At 41.9% G+C, this 22,516-nt stretch overlaps 1 protein-coding gene across 4 annotated transcripts in view; it reads right to left on the bottom strand.

Moving 5' to 3' along the window:
- Positions 1-14: 14 nt before the first annotated feature.
- Positions 15-22,516, bottom strand: part of LOC311526332 (H(+)/Cl(-) exchange transporter 5) — a 93,225-nt gene continuing 70,723 nt past the window's right edge. For all 4 annotated transcript variants that reach the window (XM_084639235.1, XM_084639236.1, XM_084639237.1 and 1 more), the window contains 10 exons: positions 22,070-22,169; positions 19,202-19,389; positions 17,873-17,995; positions 17,092-17,298; positions 15,669-15,749; positions 11,214-11,756; positions 8,235-8,421; positions 4,637-5,035; positions 1,931-2,147; positions 15-1,218 (listed from right to left, as the gene is read on the bottom strand). In XM_084639235.1, the coding sequence (XP_084495361.1) occupies positions 1,128-1,218; positions 1,931-2,147; positions 4,637-5,035; positions 8,235-8,421; positions 11,214-11,756; positions 15,669-15,749; positions 17,092-17,298; positions 17,873-17,995; positions 19,202-19,389; positions 22,070-22,169 (2,136 nt within the window). In that variant the 3' untranslated portion in view covers positions 15-1,127. The remainder of the gene's footprint in view (positions 1,219-1,930; positions 2,148-4,636; positions 5,036-8,234; positions 8,422-11,213; positions 11,757-15,668; positions 15,750-17,091; positions 17,299-17,872; positions 17,996-19,201; positions 19,390-22,069; positions 22,170-22,516) is intronic.

Here is a 22,516-nt window from a genome sequence, read left to right as displayed (position 1 = left end):
TTATCCTGCTGGAGTGAACAGGAAGGGGTTTTTATTGCATAGTTGGTGGTAATAAAACAGACAGCAGATGGAGAATATGCATAAAGTGGCAGTGTTACTCATTCCCAGAGACAGGATTCCATCCTGAGTTCGGCACAGTAAAGGGCATGGAAGAAGGGAACAGAATATGCATACATGTAAACAATATGGATCTGGGAAACTCCAATAAAATAGACATACCCTTCAACATAAAGACACTGCTGATTAAGAAAGAAGTCACTTGTGCAATATCTGTAACATGATCAGGGATCATTTGGAAGGAGTGCAGTAAAACTTGGGCAATAACTTGGCACTCTGTCTTAACCCTTTCAATTGCTCATTATAGAGAAGGAGAAATCCTTGGTCTTAGCCAACAAGGGGAGAGTTGCAAGAATATAACCAGTGAGCCCTTCTGCTCTCCCTTTGGGTACTTTTAACGAGGGTAACTTAATACATTCAGAGAAGACTAAAATGAAGCTTCATTCTGATTAGAAGCAGAGCTTCCAAAACAAGTCCTCATTTAGCTGGACACTGAATGCAGGAATATGTAGATTCACCTTGGGTTCAAATATAAAACTCAAAAAGCCCCCTTTACATTTTGCTGATTGCTTTTAGAAACCTAAAAAAAGAAGGATCAAATTTGTGTTTTCACCAAGCAGCTGTCTGGGAATTGTGGCCCTTAGTTATGATAATCTCGTTCTCAGGCATCTTAGTGCTGTGTGCAAAAGTCATCCTTCTCCTCCATGGCTTTTGAAGACTTAAAACTAGATAGTCTTTTCTTCCCCTCCCAACATTAGTTATCAAAGTTCAAATAAAATAAGGGAACAGATTTAATTCTGTAGCATTTTGCTTTTACTCCTTCATGGAATCTTTCCAATGCAACTTCACAAAAGCATTATAATAAAGTCTTTTCTTCTAAAGAGAAAATTAATTTCCACAGATTACGTAGTGCAATGGGTTACTTTGTAGAAAAAACATGATGATCTTCAGCTCCATACAGGAAAACTCTGAAGATAGCTCCAGTTTCTTAATAAAAATAGAAGAGAAAATCCACGGTCTTTTATAAAGTTTCATTTTTGTGTTAAACACCAATACTTATTAGTCTGTTTTTAATTGAAGAGTATGGAATCTGGGTCTTGATTAGCCATCTGCGCAATGTGCTTTAATACATCCTTTTTGGTAATGATCCCAAGTAGTTTCCTGAAAAGTTAATTAACAGATTGTTAGCATATGAGCTCCTTTCCCTGATTTTCCTCCCACAATGACTCTCTCTCTTTATGACCATGGCTTCTCTGATGGCAGTTCTAATCCATGATGACCATCAAATGTTTCCATGGCTCAGAATGCTATGACTCTATGAAAAGTGTGGAATTTACACGTCTGATCAGACCACTGGTCAATCCACTTTGGATATCCTTATCTAAACAAGCAGATCTACAAATATTAGTCAACCATTTATTTTAATTCTTCCCCCACACCCATCTTCCACAGGTTTTTCTAAAACCAATGTACTTACACACACACGCGCGCACGCCCTCTGCCCTTCCTCCACACAGCTCAAGTGGAAGAGGACTGTGTGTCTCAGGTGCGGTGATCTGACATGGTGCTGTGCCTAATGGCTTTAACCCCTCCCAAACTGTTTACTGCCTTTACCAGCAAGGTCTATTGTTTTAACGCAATTTGATGGTGAGCTACCCCTGCTTTTTACTTTTTCTATGCTTTGAGTTCTCTATTATACAGATGTAAAACTAGAACGACTCCAACTAAATCAATGGGGTTACTCAGGATTTACACCAGTTGAAAAGGAGGGAAGAATTTGACTTCCTGAGCTCAACAAGCAATTTTTAATGCTTTGCATTCAGCGCTACCCTGTTAGATTCTCAGCCCAAATTCCTCCGTGCGGCGTTCTCACCCGTTGTGAGTGACGAGGCACTGGCGCAGTCCCAGCTTGCGGAATATATCCACAACTATCTCCATGGGCGTTTGGTCTGTCACCGTGAATGGACTGAGGTCCAGGATGCTCCTGAGTTTGAGCATGGATGGGGAACTCGGAGGCAGCGGAGGAGAGTGGTCAGTGAAATAAATAATTGAAGTGCTCACAATTCCATCCTGCTTCTTCCGGGCATTTTCTGAGTGAGAGACATTGTGGGTTATAAAGGGAAGACATTTAAAGCACAGGTTTTTGCTCCCTCTGTTCCCATTCACAGAGCTTTAAAGAACCCTTCCTTCATCTACTCAAGCAAAGGAGCAGCAGAGGCTCTCTCTCAAGTCATCTCTCCAGCCACCTGAGGGGGCGGGGTGACAACACTGGACACCAACTTCCTTTTCTCAGCTGAAGATATCCCAGCCCCTGGGGCACCATAATCATCCCACTTCTGAATGCTACTTCAGCTCAGCACATTACATACAGCTCAACATTCACAACAGAGTTTGGATTAACTTTTTGGTGCTGCCAGACCAGTTGCATCACCTTGTTGCTGCCAAGAAACCCACCTATAGAAGAGCATTTCTGGAGATGACTAGAGGACAGTGCTGGGCACAGATCTGCTGCTCAGGAGAAGTGAGAGAGGGATAATAGTTTGCCTTTACATAGCACTAGTCATAAAAGGACCCTCAATCTACCCATCTATACAGAACTTTTTAAGATGGGCAAACTGAGGCACACAGGGGTATGCAACATGTTCAATGCCCTTATCCAGCTACTGAATCGGGTCCCTTTCATATATAGTACAGAAGAATATTTTATAGCAATTTAATAGATAAGGATCACTATGTACACTTGATTAGAAAGAAGATTCCCCCCAGTCATTGAAGACATGGCTCAGGTAAGGTACTCTTCACCTTTGGAAAGTTTACTTTAATGAGAGTAGCAGACTTCACCTCCCAACCACAATAGGCCAATCTGATAGTAGCCACAGTGTCTGGAGACCATTTAATTATCATTATTGCCTACAACAACAAGGAGAGCAGCTGGCCTGACTTCCAGAAGTCTGAATTCAGAATGGGGTCCAGCTTAGACATTCACCCATCAGATCAGGCTGACCACTGGGAATGAATTCTTCTTTGTGCATCTTCAGCAAACAGGAACTAATACACAGGAGAATCTCTGCAGTCCTGACTAAATGGGACCACGTTGTACCCCAGTGCGGTCAGGCCCAAGGAAGGAAATCATTAAGCTGTAATGTACCTTTCCTGCATTTCCTTCCCTCCCATTGTCAATGGCTGAAATATTTAGTAAGATACATATCAAGCACAAGCATTCCCATACTGAGAGCCAGTGAGTGAAATCTGTACTGCATGTAGCCTGCAGATTCCCACCAAAATCAACAGGTGTTTTTTGTGCACTACAGAGTCTCTCACTAACACAAGCATGGACAGGGCTGGTTCACACAGATCTGGGTCCCCCCTTACAAGCTACATTAGGGGGCTCAAGAGAATGTGTTTGCTCTGCCTGCGCAAACTCCTCTGCCACGCCAGGCAAAAGGATTCCATCCCATGGAGGGCACCAACAGGTAGCATACCCAGAGACAGTGCTTGTGTCCTTGAAAAAACAAAGACGAGTCCTTGTGGCACCTTAGAGACTAACAAATTTATCTGGGCATAAACTTTTGTGGGCTAGTACCCACTCTGTCAGATGCATGGAGTGGAAAACACAGGAGCCGGTATATATACATGAAAAGATGTGACTTGCCTTACCAAGTGTGAGGTCAGTCTAACGAGACAATTCAATTGACAGCAGGATACCAATGGAGGAAAAATAACTTTTGAAGTGGTAATAAGAGTGGCCCATTTCAGACAGTTGACAAGAAGGTGTGAGAAACAATGGGGAAATTAGTATTGGGGAAATTAGGTTTAGGTTTTGTAATGACCCAAGCATTCCCAGTCTTTATTCAGGCCTAATCTGATGGTGTCCAGCTTGCAAATTAATTGGAGAGTTCCTGATAAGCAAGAGGGTAAGGAGAATTTGCAACATGCCCAAGACAGTGCTGTGATGAAAGAGGAGTAATCCTTATTTCTCAAGCTCTGGGTCAACACAAAGTTGCTCACACTCCCCACCAAATGGCACCGAAGCATGACTAGCAAATAGCACACTAGCCTTTCAACCTGTCCCTGGTGGAGTGGAGGTTGGTGGGAACCCTGTGACTTTGATCCCTCCATCTGCAGGATTGGCAGCACAGTCTCAAATGGCCCTGGGTGTGGACGAAACACTGACAAGTCGCTATAAGGCAATAGCCAGACCCACTCTTTCAAGTGCTTTTCAAGCTTTGTTTTTAAATGCATGGAACCAACAAAACTCCAACCACATTGAAGCTTAGCTGCAGAAAGTGTCTTTCAAAAATAAGCCAGCCGATAAAACAGAATATTTTTAGTTGCTGCTGGGTCAAAGCCTTATTCTCCATGGCAGTGCTCTTGTTACATTGATTTAGTCAAACACATGCTGAGTGGCACTTTGCACACCAAGGCTCAGGGTAATGGAAGTTACATGTCCTGATCACAGGCGTTGTATAATGGCAACGCTCACTGAAGCCTATATCTACTGCACTCTATTTAACAAGTTGTAACTGGTCTCTGACTGCAAAGTTTTTATCCACATTGCATTCTGCCTTACTTCTCTTACCAATTGAAATGATGAGATCTCGCCGGAGGACAAATCCGACCAGCCTCTGGGACTCCCGGGACACCACCACTGGATAGCCGCTGTAAGTGGTTTCATTGATTATGGCCTCTACATCCTCTACCATCATGCTGTCCTGTGTGATGACAGTCAGAACAGGGTCATTCCGCCGGGGCCTCATTACGTCCATGGCGAGAGTCTTATGCGAGAACTCCTCCTTGGCTTCTAGGAAGGGGTAGCCATTGAGACGAATATGGGCATCATAGATGCCCTCCCGTCCAATCGCATCTGCCACCCACTTGCTAGTCATGGCTGCAGCCATTAGAGGAACAATGTATTCCAGTCCACCAGTAAGCTCAAACATAATGACTACCAGCGACACAGTCATACGGGTTACTCCACCTGCAAAGCAGAACAAAAGTCTCAGAGTTTGACACACTCCTAGGGACTCCCAACAAGAGCTCCCTTGTTTCTGATGTGCAATGTAGGCATACTACACTAAAGTCAGCTCTGCCATCCTGAGATGTAGCAGATGGACATCCCTAGTCTTCACATTCTATGTATAGACAGGACGTTTTCAAGGTTACACTGGAAAACAAATGTGAATATAGGTAAATGTTACTTAATTACAAAATGTCCATGCTTTACAGCAGATTGGTTATACATTTTAGTCTGGATTATAGGAGTCATTAAGTTTGTTTCGGATAGATCTGGTTCTCAGTGTCACTTAAATTCCATGAAGCCAGAGTTGTTCCTCGACTCTCCCATAGTACACAGAAGCAGCCCCAAGGAACCACACACATTCATATCAGCTGGTTGGGTATACTTCCGATCTGGACTGTTGCCTCATGTTTTCGTGGACAGAATCATGAAATTCAGTGGGTCTGCTATCACGAGGAACTAACAGAACCTCTGAAATGTGTCTGATATCTACATTGGTTTAGTATGTTATTTCCTTTGACAGTTTAGATTTACATTATTTATCAATTTCCCAGCAAGCAGGAACTGAGAACCATTAGTTAGTAATAAATATACATGTAACTTCTGTTACAGGGCAAGGCCAGATGGCTATAGTAAAGTAGTGAGGAAAAGGTTTGTTAGCCCCAAGCTAACAAATCTCTGGTACCATGGTAACCTAATGGCAGTTGCTCCAGGTTCATCAAGACACCTGGGGCCAATTAAGATCCTTCTAGAAAGCAGTGGAGATAGCTAGGTTGATTGGGACACCTGAAGCCAATCAAGGGCTGGCTGGAACTAGTTAAAAGCCTCCCAGTTAGTCAGTGAGGTGCGCGTGTCAGGAGCTGTAGGAGGAAGCTGCGCTGTTGGAGGAACTAAGCAGTACAAATCCCTATCAGGTGCAAGGAAAGAGGTCCTGAGGTAACGGTGAAGGAGACATTGAGTGGGGGCTGCTCTGGGGAAGTGGCCCAGGGAACTGTACATGTCCTATTTCCAAAAAGTCAGCTACCATAGCTGCTACTATTAGGGTCCCTGGGCTGGAGCCTGGAGTAGAGGGCTTTCCCATCCCTTCCGCGATTAATCACTGAGACTGGGAGACAACAAAGACTGTGCGAGGGAGGATAGCTTCTCCTCACCTCCCTTGCTGGCTTATGATGAAAATGGCTCAATAAGCTGTGATCCTTGCCTCTAGAGAGAGAAGGGCTATGTGGAGGGTCACAGTGAGCCCCTGAGGCTAGTGAAATCTGCTAGGAAACGCAGGACCCCCGGAGACAAGGACAGAGCTTTGTCACACTACACACCAATATATATATATATATATATATATATATATATATATATATATATATATATATATATAATACCAGTGTTTCTTAGTCCCAGCTTGCTGGAAAGTTGTTCCTTGACAAGAGTACAAATTAGCCCCAAAACTGTTCTCACACACGCAGAGTATAGGTCTGAAACAACTCAAGTAATAACCACAAGGACAGATAACTGTTTATGATCAGTTACTTTCTTTCAGGCTGGTGTACCGCCAAGCCAGGTGGCATTCTGACCCTGTCATTGTTGCCATCATCAGTTCCTTGGAGAGCCACGGAAGGATACAAATGGCTTTTTAATTTCTTTGGTTTAGCTACATGCAGGCATTTTGAACACGGGAAATACACACACATAGGTTTTCAAAGAAAAATGGGTAAAAAACATTCAGAAGAGCTTGAGTGACCTAAGCTCCTAAGTCACTTTTGAAAATGGCACTTGGGCTCCTTTGAAAATTTTACCCAATGAAGCTGCCTTCTTGAGTTCTGAGTCCCCACAGCTACTTTTAAAGCTTTGTTTTTCACTTTTACATTTTATAATAATATGGGAGTTTTTGCTCCAGTAATGGTCTTCTGCTTTAAGTGACATCTCCACTTCAGCATTTGTCCACCAGTGACAAAGACCATTAAAAACAACCTTGTTTATGTAATGCTATCGCTTAATATTGCATATGGAGTACTCTGCCAACAACAGTGGAAGTGACTGACTGATCTACTTCCAAGAAGATTGATAACGTTCTAAAACAACATGTTTATATGCCTCCTATTTTACACAACTTCTCCAAAGCCAGGAAGTATTTTAGATTTCAACAAATGCATTACTCCTTGTTCCTAACAGAACCCCAACACCAGAACAAGGGTCCCCAAACTGTGGGGCATACCCCCTCTAGGAGTGTGTAGAGGAACGTTAGGGGGCACGGCGGGGTAGGAAGGGAGCGCCACTCAGCCCTGCTCTGCCCTCAGCTCTGCCCAAGACCGCAATCTGACCACGGTTCTGCTCCTGGCCCCAGACCTACCCTCAGCTGCGGCTCCAGCCCCAGCACTGACCAATGGCCCCAGCCGCAGATCCGGCCCCAACAGTGGTCCTGCTCCTAGCCCTGGCTCCTGGGGGGGGGGGGGGGGCGGTGCAACATAAAAGTTTGGGGGACACTGGCCTAAAAGGAAGTATTTTGAGTTTTCAGACACGTGTCCTCTCTGAAAACAGCAGCAGCAGGACCGAGATAAATCTAAATTTTCAGGGTTTGCAACACTACTTCCACTTGGATGAGTTAACTGAAGTTGGTGTGACTTGTGATGAAAACCAAAGGCAAAACACATCTTTGGAAAGCATAAGGCACATTGCAGTCTATTAGGTTGGGAATTGTGTCTCAGGGTGGAACCCAGTCAGATATGCTTCTACTTCACAAAAAGGGATTTTTGTTAAATGGATTAAATGCTCCCAAAAACCCCCAACAGAGTACATGAAACAAGAATTGTACCATGAAGCAGAAAGGCTGACAGAGGGACTAAAAGCCTAGAGAAAGACTTAAAATCAATTAGGTTGACCAGGGATTTAAGTATTTACTCAGGAAATTCCCACTGAAGTGTTTCATCTCATTTCCAAGGACATCATGGTGTAAACTAGAGCAGGCAGAAATATGATCAATGCATTACGAAGTACAGTTTCAAAGTTTCCTCTCTCCAGATAAAAGCAGTTTCAAAGTCCGCAAAACTAGTAGCATTTCACACAAAATCATTTCTCTGCAACTCCGAAGGCAGCTCTGTAGATAACTGACAAAGTATCACACTAAGTTTTGCCTTTAAACTAGCAGCAAATATTTATTGCTTACCTAGACATGCTGCAGCACCAACCATTGCATAAAGGCCAGGAGTGATGCAATCAGCCCCTTGACTGCACCAGCCACTGAAAATAGTCCAGTCATGGTGATAGTAAGCCAGCTGCTCCATTCCTACACCTAGCAGTCTGCCTACTATGGCACCAACTGCCATGCTGGGAATGAAGAGACCCGAAGGGACCTACCAAAAAAATCCAAACACATTAGTGTAAGGTAAAGGCACGTTTGCAACAGTAAGTCAACATACACGGAGGGGTAACAGACTTAGAAGTTGAACACAGAATCAGTTTGGCAGTCATCATCAACTATGCTTGTTGGCGATAATCGTTAAACTATGTACTGATCTGCTCCCTGCAGAGGGAAGGATACATACTGTCCTGACAGCGTTAGGACATCCGGAATGAACAGGTAAAATACAATGTGTACGGTGCCTGCCTGGATAACACAGCCCTTACTCTAACATTCATTCTCAGTTCCCTACGTAATCAACTGTACTTACCTGTCACTCACACCTAAAACAGTGCAAGGTTTGTGAGAAGAACTCTGCTATAAAGAACCTTGCTTTAGCCTGAGGAGCCGACAACTGATCATTTCAGAAACACAGAACTGAATGAGACAGACACCATGCTTTACAATATCGCCCCCACCCCATTTAAAGGAAAGACATGGGGGCATTCGACATCCCAGAGGAAGGTTTAGGTACCACACACTGCCCCCTTTCCTGTCTTATGCTTCCACCCTTAGTTTCCAATGAAAACTTGTATACTAGGCTCAAATCTTAAGCCATGTACATTGTTTGTGATAACTCTATGGTGACAGCACCAAAACACAATCGCAGATTGAAAAGGAGGTCTTATTGTGAGTAGGGTGTTCCAGAGCCCATCTTCATTTCTTTATTGGTGTTTACTTACACTATGGTGGATTATACCTGCATACATATAGTACCCCCCTACACATCGGATTTGTTCCCATACATACCTGGTTACTGTTGTTCTGTTTAATAAGTTTCTAATAAGCCATTATCCTATGAGAATATAACAAAATAGCTACACACGCAATATATTAGTGTTCCCCTATGCCTTTCCAACTAAACATTTGCTGTGTGTGGTCATATATGTGAAACACCCGAATGGAGTGAAAATTCCATCGCTAAAAATAGAAAAATCCCTCTCCCCAGACTGAAAAAATTCAAATTGAGCCTTGCCACAGTGGTCCCCAGAATTAGGTCTTACAGGGACCATTAATAATTCTCACAGCCATATTCACATAATTTACTCTGACATAATTTGGCTTATAAAGTACAAAGTGCTTTCAGTCAAACTGTCAGACTAGCTGAAAGCATCACATCCTTTTCTCATACATTTGAGCACTGTCCGTTGTAGCAATGGACCACTTCACTGTAACATGAAAGGGGAAGTTGTTTTGCATATATTTAATGATTCATAAGTTTGCCTTTAGTGGAATTAGATGATCAGTCACTTCTCAAATACTGGGAAAAAGATCCTTAGTTTGCAGTCCTACAGCCAGCATCTCAAATTCCCCCCTGCCCCCATCAGTTTCTTATGAGGAAGCCTCCAAGTGCATAATAACCTTAGTTGCTCAAAAGGTTGCCACTGAATAAGCATGAAAGGGTCTCACATCTCATACTCTAGGATACTATAATTTTTTTTTTTTAAATGAAAATAGCTCACAACCACTGTCAAAGCAAATCATGTCCAAAGGAGGGTATTTCCAATTAACTCTCTTAAGAAATGACCATTTAAAATAAATCAAGCTGAAAAAGACTCCCAGGGGCTACATTTTTATGAGTGCACTTTGATTCTGCCTGCAAAAAATGCAGAAGCTGGAAGGATGTGAGAAATTAAGATGCAATTAAGTTGCATACAATGAACTTAATGTTTTATACACGCAACTTCACTGTCAAGTTCTAGTCTAAGCCTCCAAAAGCAAGACAATTCAGAACTGTGCTTGTTGCTCCATTTTTAAGTAATCTCAAGAAGTGGGTGTGGCAGAGATGGAGATGCCCTGTGAATACTACGTTGCCTGGTCGGTGAGATTGTTGTACACTGAGTTATAAGACTTACAAGCTTAATAGAGGCTACGGATAAAACAAGTAGGAAAGCAACCCAATGGATCTAGGTAAGCAGCCTCCCAGCAAACGCTGAGGGCAATTACAAGACACTGGCATACTTCTAGGGTGAAGTATTTTGCCAGTCTGGGAGACTACAGGTCAAAAAGATATTAATCAGTGAAAGCCTTTTCAGGAGAAGATGGGTCAGCTGTCAAGAAGAGAGGCTGGCACAGGGAAAGATCCTGCAGCGGGGTCTGAAGGCATTAAGGCCTTCCCCCCAGATCCAGGGAATCGGTAAGCCACAGGGAAAGGCTGGCATGCATATACACTGGGTTATTGCTTTTGAGATCTGTTTTCTCTGAAATGCCTTTGCTTTGAGAAGGCTGCCTGGGTACTGGTTACCACTTGCTCCTGGGGGAAAGAGATCCACAGGCACTGAAGATAAGTCAGGCCTGCTGTGATTATCATAGGGGACTGCAGGTGAGGCCTGGTTTGAGAGAATCACATGATCCTTCCAAAGACAGGTGATGGCTCACAGCCTGAGAGGGGTGCACTCAAAGAAACCAATAGGGGTCAGAGGTGCACTTAGCCCAGTAATTGCGACAGTGGAGTGTTGCAAAACACGGCTAGCAGTAACACTGCTAACTACCAATAACTAGGCACAGTTAGAAGAGTTCAGAATGGGGGTAAAATTTCCAAGAGCATACTAGTCACTTTGCATGAGGTCAGCCCCATTGGAAGTCCATGGGATGTAGGCTATTAAGTAATTAAGGCTCATTTGAAAATTACTACACTTGATCCTTAACATTTAGAACAACTGAGTTTCACTTTCTGCCAATTCTTTACAAAAGACATGGATTTCAATCTTTCTATCTGCATACCATTTTACTTGTCATTCTCACCTTCATGCCAAAAGTGAATATGGTAATGAAGACTTTTAGGATAAGGGCCAAAGCCAGCTGCCACATAGCTGTGTAGACTCCTGGGCCAGCGGCTCGGTCCGGCAGATTATCCCCTTTGGTGCTGTTGAAGTCATTCACGTACTCGCAGAGCTTGGAGAAATCCAGGAGCCCACAGTCATTGAACAGCTCAGAAATCAGCTCACTGGTGCTCATACGGGTATATTCATTGGGGAAAGCCAGAACAGCTGTGATGGCAGTCACAATAAGCACTTCCAGCACAGGATACTTGCCAAGTTTGGTTGTCTTACGTCTTCTGCACCAGGCAATGTTGCTGCGAATAAAGAAAGATCCCCAAAGACCACCAAAGATTCCCAAAAGTATGAATGGCACGAGCTCTAGAAGATGCCACGGTGTGTGAAACTCCACGTAAAACAGAACCAGACGGCTGTTTCCAAACGGGTTGATGGAGCGCAGAGTGAACGCTGCTACCAGGGCGGCAAAGAAAGATCTCCACAGTGTCTTGAGGGGAAAATAATAACTCACCTAAAAAGGGGGGAAAGGCAGATTCAGTCATTTATTGTAAACTGACATTAATTACTGTCCAGTAAGAGCTACCCTTGCATAAAGTAGGGTTAAGGACTCTAATGTAGAAGGCTGGTGCGAGATTCCTTACCTATCACACAGTACTGTATATATAAACAGCAATATTATACTCAACACATTACACACATGCATAGAGTAGCCTTTATACTAGTTTCAGAGTAACAGCCATGTTAGTCTGTATTCGCAAAAAGAAAAGGAGTACTTGTGGCACCTTAGAGACTAACCAATTTATTAGAGCATAAGCTTTCGTGAGCTACAGCTCACTTCATCAGATGCATATCGTGGAAACTGCAGCAGACTTTATATATACAGAGAGACTATGAACCAATACCTCCTCCCACCCCACTGTCCTGCTGGTAATAGCTTATCTAAAGTGATCATCAGGTGGGCCATTTCCAGCACAAATCCAGGTTTTCTCACCCTCCACCCCCCCACACAAATTCACTCTCCTGCTGGTGATAGCCCATCCAAAGTGACAACTCTTTACACAATGTGCATGACAATCAAGTTGGGCTATTTCCTGCACAAATCCAGGTTTTCTCACATCCCCCCCACCCCCATACACACACAAACTCACTCTCCTGCTGGTAATAGCTCATCCAAACTGACCACTCTTCAAGTTTAAATCCAAGTTAAACCAGAACATCGGGGGGGGGGGGGGTAGGAAAAAACAAGAGGAAACAGGCTACCCTGCATAATGACTTAGCCACTCCAAGTCTCTATTTAAGCCTAAATTAATAGTATCCAATTTGCAAATGAATTCCAATTCAGCAGTTTCTTGCTGGAGTCTGGATTTGAAGTTTTTTTGTTTTAAGATAGCGACCTTCATGTCTGTGATTGCGTGACCAGAGAGATTGAAGTGTTCTCCGACTGGTTTATGAATGTTATAATTCTTGACATCTGATTTGTGTCCATTTATTCTTTTACGTAGAGACTGTCCAGTTTGACCAATGTACATGGCAGAGGGGCATTGCTGGCACATGATGGCATATATCACATTGGTGGATGTGCAGGTGAACGAGCCTCTGATAGTGTGGCTGATGTTATTAGGCCCTGTGATGGTGTCCCCTGAATAGATATGTGGGCACAATTGGCAACGGGCTTTGTTGCAAGGATAAGTTCCTGGGTTAGTGGTTCTGTTGTGTGGTATGTGGTTGTTTGTCTCTGTCTGAGGGGTTGGAGCAAATGCGGTTGTATACAATTTGTATACATGTATACAATTTCATACAAATTGTATACAACCGCATTTGCTCCAACCCCTCAGACAGAGACAAACACCTACAAGATCTCTGTCAAGCTTTCTTACAACTACAATACCCACCTGCAGAAGTAAAGAAACAGATTGATAGAGCCAGAAGAGTTCCCAGAAGTTACCTACTACAGGACAGGCCTAACAAAGAAAATAATAGAACGCCACTAGCCGTCACCTTCAGCCCCCAACTAAAACCCCTCCAACGCATTATTAAGGATCTACAACCTATCCTAAAGGATGACCCAACACTCTTACAAATCTTGGGACACAGGCCAGTCCTTGCCTACAGACAGCCCCGCAACCTGAAGCAAATACTCACCAACAACCACATACCACACAACAGAACCACTAACCCAGGAACCTATCCTTGCAACAAAGCCAGTTGCCAACTGTGCCCACATATCTATTCAGGGGACACCATCACAGGGCCTAATAACATCAGCCACACTATCAGAGGCTCGTTCACCTGCACATCCACCAATGTGATATATGCCATCATGTGCCAGCAATGCCCCTCTGCCATGTACATTGGTCAAACTGGACAGTCTCTACGTAAAAGAATAAATGGACACAAATCAGATGTCAAGAATTATAACATTCATAAACCAGTCGGAGAACACTTCAATCTCTCTGGTCACGCAATCACAGACATGAAGGTCGCTATCTTAAAACAAAAAAACTTCAAATCCAGACTCCAGCGAGAAACTGCTGAATTGGAATTCATTTGCAAATTGGATACTATTAATTTAGGCTTAAATAGAGACTTGGAGTGGCTAAGTCATTATGCAGGGTAGCCTGTTTCCTCTTGTTTTTTCCTAACCCCCTCCCGATGTTCTGGTTTAACTTGGATTTAAACTTGAAGAGTGGTCAGTTTGGATGAGCTATTACCAGCAGGAGAGTGAGTTTGTGTGTGTATGGGGGTGGGGGGGATGTGAGAAAACCTGGATTTGTGCAGGAAATAGCCCAACTTGATTGTCATGCACATTGTGTAAAGAGTTGTCACTTTGGATGGGCTATCACCAGCAGGAGAGTGAATTTGTGTGGGGGGGGTGGAGGGTGAGAAAACCTGGATTTGTGCTGGAAATGGCCCACCTGATGATCACTTTAGATAAGCTATTACCAGCAGGACAGTGGGGTGGGAGGAGGTATTGGTTCATATTCTCTCTGTATATATAAAGTCTGCTGCAGTTTCCACGATATGCATCTGATGAAGTGAGCTGTAGCTCACGAAAGCTTATGCTCTAATAAATTGGTTAGTCTCTAAGGTGCCACAAGTACTCCTTTTCTTTATACTAGTGTGTTTAAATACCGTACACTACAGATAAATTGTTTTACTCAGTGAACCACCAAGCATTATAAAACTTAAAAAAATTGGCTACTTAAAATACCAAATTGGCCTAGAAATAGTAGTAAGCCATGGAACAGTCAAGCTACTGCTTCATTCAAAAGGAACACCCCTTTATATAGTGAAGTGACACATGAATGGCATAGTAGCCCTGAGCGCACCATGTGTGTACCCTATGTATACTATCCATTGGAGACTTCAGACTACTTCCACAATCTGGGATTAAGTCAGATGATTTCCAAGCCATATTTACAATGAACACATGTTTATGAAAGGTTATTTCAGAGGTGCAATCGATAGGCAGAATGTAGAATTTTTTTCAAAACATGGTATAAGGTTCTGGGCTTGAAAATATAAAGGGGGCAATGCTTTTTATTTAGTAAGGGGGAAAGGGGCATCTAGATGGCCTCACCGATTAATACCTATGTCTTATACCAGGTACCCGGGCCTGATCTTGAGTTCCATTCTTGATTGGTCGCATGGAAAATAAGTTTTGTGGTCAATCTGATCATTTGTGGGCATTGGCTACACAGAAAGCCATCCCCCGCAGGGTAAGTGAATATTACTTTGAGAATGTTGTGATACAAACTGCTGACCGCTGGACCTGAATGCCTGGTTACATATCACTGATTAGTTTGGCATGATGCATCAGAGCTGAGCTGTAAGACAGTTGCTACAGTGGCTATCACGATCTTGCCACTCAGAACAGGAATGAGAGGGTTGCTAATCATAACATTAAATTCTTAAAAGGGTAGCAATGATCTATTCCATTTGTGTGGCTTGTGGCCCCCCCCAAAACTCAACTAAATTAGAAGTCTCCTTGGAGAGAACCAAGACTGGATTATCAAGGTGGATACAGATTAGGATTGAGGTACACCATCAGCGTTTTTTGGGGGGGGTTGGGGGGAGTAGTGCGAGATAAGAGTTCGGGAAACAAGACTATGAAAACTGGGGGGTCACAGGTCACATGCAATGGCACAGCTGTGTGGGGGAATTATCAGTACTGCTGCAAAAAGAAAGACACTAATTCAGAAGTAAACCTTTCAAAACTCAAAGCATTCAGCTGACTCACACAAGCATTCGTGTTGCTTAGCTAACACTTATAAATACTCCAAATGATATTTAACTGTGTATGCTTCCTCTGCATCAAAACAGCCACGGAGGGCACTGAAGTGCCGTACGGTAAAAGAGCAGGAGCAGTTAGTATGTGTGCAATAAAATAACTTGCCAGGAGTAAATACAAAGTTCAGATTACCTCTTCCAGACTAAACAATACCCCTCCAATTGGTGCACCAAAAGCTACGGACACGCCAGCAGCTGCAGCAGCTGACAAAACCTAAATCAAGAGGTTAGAAGTCAGACACGGACAATAGTTATATTACTCCTTTGTTCAAGTAGGTACATTTTGTACAGCTCAGATTTCTATTGTATAGCTCACCTAACATCTGAATTGATTTAAAATATGACCACAGTAAACAGGTGAAATGACCTAAATAAACTGGAGATATATTCCATAATTTACTACAAAATGTTACCATTAACATTTAAACAGCTCTCTATTGCCAAACTTGGTAGTATCAATGTGTTTACAATTACCTCCTTCCTCAGATTTCATGTTCTATGTGTGTCTTGGAAAAAAGTTAAGTACAAAAAAGTCACAATCTCAATAGCATAAAACACAAAAATGTATTTTCTTGTTAATTTTACAATCAACAATCACATGGCTATCTGTACTCCTTACACCTTTTATCCAGTTTCCTAGAAATAATTAATTCATGAAATTCTAAACAAGAGACTGCATGGAGTCATTCATGATACTTAAATTGTGTCTTAAAATAGTGTTGTATTTATGGTTGCCAGATGATGATACAGACAAGGTGATACTAGGTATCTCAGTCATCACTTTCCAAGATTTACCATAAAATGCCATAGGATGCTATGATAACATTTTGTAGTAACTTATGGAATAGATCTCCAATTTATTTAGGTCATTTCACCTGTTTACTTTGGTCGTATTTTAAATCAATTCCGATGTTAGAATTCTCTCCTGAACTAATTAGGTTCTTATAATGCACCCATCTCCATGGTATTTGAGTGTCAGATGGCCCAATTCCTCAGCCTGTACTCAGGCTGAGTAGTGCTTACTCCCATCCAAGTCCACAAAGCACTACTTGTGCAAGTCCAAGAACTCAAGGGCTGCAGAACTGGGCTCAAAGCAAGTTTATATCACTTGCTAATATTTATCTCACAAACCAGCAAAAATCCCTACCCTATGTACATTGTGGGAAAGTATCATTTCCTGGTAGAAATATTTTCACAGGGGAAGTCAAACACAAATATTTTTTGTTCCAAATAAGTGTTGCATTTGATTAAGTTTAAGAAGTTGCTGCTAGATTCCTTACCTATCAGACAGTGTGTGTGTATATAAACAGCAATATTATACTCAACACATTACACAGGCACAGAGTAGTCTTCGCACTAGTATGTTTGCATACTGTATACTAAAGATAAGTTGTTTTACTCAATGATCTGCAGAACCACCACTCTAAATTTTTTAAAAATTGGCTACTTATATTCCAAATTGGACTAGAAATAGCAGTAAGCCATTCAGCATCTAGTGAGAAGCCCACAAATCTTCCCCTGCAGTTTAAAACAATGTTACAGTATCTTTGTTTTACCTCTCTGCGTTTGGCCTCATTTTTCCTGTATTTGGTGAAAAGGTGACACAAGATGTTTCCACAACAGCAAGCTACATGCACCAAGGGGCCCTCTTTCCCCAAACTCAAGCCAGACGATACTGCCAACACCAAGGTAACAGTTTTGATTATCAAGGTCCACTTGCCCAAATAGCCTCTAATGATGAAACCACTCAAGATAGTTTTGATCTGAAAGTCAAAGCAAAGTTTTACAGCCTTTCATTCAAATATTTGGTCTGCTAATTGGCTAGATCTCTATTTTATCAGAGGCCCACTATGCTGTCAAGGACTTTGTTTTACAGTTTTATTAAACACTTTATAGTTGCTAAACAGTTAATTTCTTTCATATTTTCACTGAAAGTAAACAAAGTTAACTGTTTGTTCACGACGCCAGCTAATCTCTGCCAAGCTGCTGGCTAGCACACTCTCTAAGTGCTATACAAACAGTACTGTTTGTTTAAACTTCTATGATGACATGCTGATGGGGAAGGTGTTTTTTAAAATATTTTTGCAGTCACTACTTGGAGACATGGGAGACTAGTTATATTTTAACACTGCAATTTGAAATGAAGCAAAAAGTTAGACCATTCTGATTCTTTTCTAGTCTACATTTTTTAAAAGTGCAATTTTCCTTAAATTTCCATGGTATTGTCATCTTTTGATGCACAATTACATCCCTCCTCAATCCCAGAAACAATCTTTAGCCAAATGATGGAAAATATTTCAGATGGCTTTGTTTGAGGAAAGTGACAGACCGACTCACCTCTGGGATTCCTGAGCCACAAGCATAAGGTGCAAATCCCCTGACCAGCAACACTGCAAGGAGAGAGAATACCAGGGCCCAGAGAACATACATGAAGTAATTGAGAATGTATGCAAATGCCCCCTGAAATGGAGAAAAAAATTGCTTGATTAAGACTGTCACCCTCAATCAAAATCACATTGTCTATGAAATACTTAAAGAGATTGACAGGGAGGGAGGGAAGCATGTAGAATTTGTGTTTTATGCAGTGACCACGTAGTACATGGCAAGCCAATACAGAAGCAGTGGGATTAGGGTGATCAGACAGCAAATGTGAAAAATTGGGACAGGGGATGTGGGGGTAATAGGAGCCTATATAAGAAAAAGAAAAAATCGGGACTGTCCCTATAAAATCGGGACATCTGGTCACCCTAAGTGGGATATCTTGTGAGCGTAGAGTACATTGGCTAATAAAGTGGACCATGTGGTTTTTAGGACAGGCTTAACTTAGAGGATAAAGATATACACCACCATCTGAACAAATATGAACGTCCTACTTATTGGACACACTGGTACTGAACAAGCTCTTAAATCCTGTTCTCAAAAAAAAACAAAAAACAAACAAAAAACCAGCAAATTCTGCATTGCCCGAAAAAGATTTAAAAACTGTGCATAGAACACTTTGGAAGGCCAAGAACTCACATGTGTGTTAGCACACTAATACCTTTACACAATGTAATACGCTTTCAGCTGCCCTCACTGGATAGAACATAAACATAACTAAGCTTGGAAGAATTCGATTTTTATTGGTTAATGTCGGTAAACATCAATTTCACTATTTGCACCAAACTGACAAAATATATTTCTATCAATAAATAATCAGAATGTACAGATAGGCAAAGAGAAATACTACTTGAGAACTTAGGGTTTGATCTGAGGATATTTACTTCATATATTTGGCCATGTGATTTTGAAAATTTGCGTCTCAACAATTAGTGAACTTTAAGTTTTGAATCTCTGTGTCTGTCACGAAATAATTGTCTGACATCAGATTGTCTGACACACCCCACAATTTTACGCAATGGTGAAAATTTTAAAAAAATGCTTAAAAATGAACACTGATAGTATCAGTTAAAATTATAAAACAATTAAAAAATTGAATTTGCTAAGCCTAAACATAAAGCAGTGGAGTTATTTTTATTCATACAACTGAAAGATGCCAGCATTTGGTACTAAGACTGATGGACACTTCAGGCTTGAAGTATGCTTGCCCTGCCACAATGAACCCTGTGACTAAGTAAATGTGCAAAAAATAGACCAGCAACAGAATCAATTCTTTTTACATCTCACCTCTCCATGGCCAATTATAAGCTGCGACCAGCTCTCCCACTCTGGGCACTTATCCCTATCCTCAAAGGTTGCCTCATTGGAATTCCAGCAGCAGTGTTCATGGTTAAACCAGAAGCCTGACATACACAGTCCTTCTTTCAAATCGGTCATCCAATGAGCAGAGATGTCTATCAGACCAGCTAGAGAACCTAACGTGAAAACGAAGATAAAAAGTTAGGAATGATCTCTCACAGACTGCTGGGATCTCCTGAACGTTACATCTCCTGTGGCATTCTGGTACATTTACCGTAGGGATAAACACAACCCTTGCAGTATTTACTTATGTACATACTGTGAGGCACTCTATATGATTTTATAAAAATATGCTAATGAGTGTGAATATAATGTAACTGGAATATGCTTCATGCAAAAGGTCTCTTGTAAGGTATCATTACAAAGCTTATAATCTACTGAGTGTGGTCATCCTAGTTGTATAAATGTATCACTCTTGTATCTGAAACTAGAAATATAAAACACAACTCTGAAGGCCTACTCTAATTATGCAAAGTGTGGGCCATTAATGCTGGTTTGGAATGTTGATGGCTCCTATTAACCAGGACAACCGTCTGTAGATGGTGCTGTTTCACTTGTATGTCTTCCTGTATACATGTGTGCTGGCAAGTGGGTAATGAAGTCTTACAGTGACATGCGATCATGTCACCTGAACTGGAATCCATCTTTAATTTGGTGCTTTTCCATTGAGAAGGAGGGTGTGGGATCCCAGAGAGGGGCAAAGGATTCCCGCCTCATGCAAAAGATATATAAGTGGGTGGAACAGAACAAAGGGAGGCAGCCATCCTGAGAAATCCCCTAGCTACCACGTGAGCTGGAACAAGGGCTGTACCAGGGGAAGGATTGTGCCCAGACTAGAAAGGTGTCCAGTCTGTGAAAGAAACTTATTGAAACATCTCTGAGGGTGAGATTTTATCTGTATTCAGTTTTATTACTGTATTAGGCTTAGATTTGCGTGTTTTATTTTATTTTGCTTGGTAATTCACTTTGTTCTGTCTGTTACTACTTGGAACCACTTAAATCCTACTTTCTGTATTTAATAAAATAACTTTTTACTTATTAATTAATCCAGAGTATGTATTGATACCTGGGGGGGAGGGGGGAGAAACAGCTGTGCATATCTCTCTATCAGTGTTCTAGAGGGCGAACAATTTATGAGTTTACCCTGTATAAGCTTTATACAGGGTAAAACAGATTTATTTGGAGTTTGGACCCCATTGGGAGTTGGGCATCTGAGTGTTAAAGGCAGGAACACTTTTTAAATTGCTTTCAGTTAGGTCTGCAGCTTTGGGGCCCGTGGTTCAGACCTTGGGTCTGTGTTGGAGCAGACTGGCATGTCTGGCTCAGCAAGACAGGGCGCTGGAGTCCCAAGCTGGCAGAGAAAGCAGGGGCAGAAGTAGTCTTGGCACATCAGCTGGCAACTTCCAGGGGGTTTCTGTGATCCAACCCATCACACATACAATTTATGTTTGTTCTTTGAAGAGCTAAAGGTAAGATTCACTAATGGATGTTTTTAAAATGTGTGTGGGAGAGAAGTGCCCCAATATTTCAACATTTGACAGAAAAAATTGCACAAAGTCCCACCCCAGGCATCAGAACATAATTCATTTTGGTTAGCAGGTAAGTTTTTCCAATATAAACATGGTGTGACAGATAATTTTTGAGGTGCAGAAGGGGTAAGAGATCACATTTATGGAGTGCCTAAACAAAAAAGGTCTTGTGCTCTCTACAGAACTTAAGCACTAAATCTACAGTTCTGATAACAACATTGACTCTGGGGCACGAGCAATGTAGGACTCGAAAGAAGCCATTTCCAATAGCCATTAGAAACCAAGAAAATTACAGGTATGTGCCAAATGGAAGTAGGAGAAAGTTGGTAAGGAAACAAGGTCTATGTTTTTGGTGTGATATTCCCATGATCCCTAACATCCTTAGAATAGATGCCTTCAGATGAGTTGTCCCCAACTTCCAACACTGCAGGAAACTTCACATGTTTAACAAGGTGACCATGAATGGAGTCAGCCTGATTTATATCAGTAAGTCTGTGTATAGTATATTCCAGAGGTCATGCCAGCTGTTTAGCAATACTCTTCCAATGCACATTAATGAAAAGGGCCACAACAAAGTGTAATTTCCGTGTGTCAATAGGCAAATTGTCTATGTAAGTATGAATATATCCGCATTGTTTATTGTAAGAGTTTAGCTGCTTCCTGTTGATTTATCACTGCTCCACTGGCTCCAGTTCTTTCTGATGCAGTTTAAAGGTATCTGCAAATCTGTCTCTCTGAATTGTCTGGGAACTGGCCACCTGACAGCCCCTCCCCCTCACCTTTATCCCATTGCAGCAATTAAAAATGAGCAAAAAATCTCCTGCTGTTAGTCCCTGGAGTTGGCCTCTCCAGTACTGACAGGAGAGTGTGGGGTCCCAAACTTTGGAACTTGCTCCCTTTGGCTGCTGGCCAGAGCCATTCTTTGGTGACCGACAGGGTATGATGAAGATGAGATGTTTCTGTTTGATTTCTCCTTGTTGGGCTGAGTCTTCTATTTGCAGTGGTAACAGCAGATTTAGTATGCCCAGGAAGGGTAATTCTAGCTTGTTTGATTTTTGTGTCATGACACTCCCACACTATGGCTGTAAGTGCTTAAATATAATTTCATATTCCACTGCAAAACCATGTAAGCAGAACTGGGAGCACTCATCTCTGGGCCAGAAAGTCACAGGCTCTGGTCACACAAGAGTTTTGGTTAGGAGGAATCAATGCAAACACTATAGTGCAGGACTGGGAATTCATTTTTAAAACTGTATTGTCCTCTCACCTGCTAACAGCCCTATGAAGAGCATCAACAGCCAACCAGAAAAGGCATCGCTCACACTGTGAATCAGGGCCCATGTTGACTCTTTACTTTTACTAGCAATCTGGAGGAAAGGTTTAACAAGGCAGACATTAGACATTCTTTAGCAGACACACAGACAGATCTATTTTAGAAGCATATATTTTTAATTAATGCTGAAAAAATACTAATAGTAACATCAGGGTCTGAGTGTCTCCCACCAATACAGAAAAATCAGAGTAAAGGTTCAAACTCTATCCTTTATTCACATGATTGTACCCAGGAAATGCAGGGTTTCCAAAATCAAAACATCCAGTATTGCAAGCAACGCATTACATAGAGTAGGTACAAAAAACATGATTCAAGGACAATTAAGCTTCCCCAAACCGGGAAAATCAAAGAAAGGATTAAATCAAACATTCACCTTAAATG

This window comes from Lepidochelys olivacea (assembly GCF_965140295.1).
Source record: "Lepidochelys olivacea isolate rLepOli2 genome assembly, chromosome: 9".
NCBI classification, from domain to species: domain Eukaryota; kingdom Metazoa; phylum Chordata; order Testudines; family Cheloniidae; genus Lepidochelys; species Lepidochelys olivacea.
Note: the sequence above shows the minus strand (reverse complement) of the source record. Positions and strands in the feature narration are given on the sequence as shown.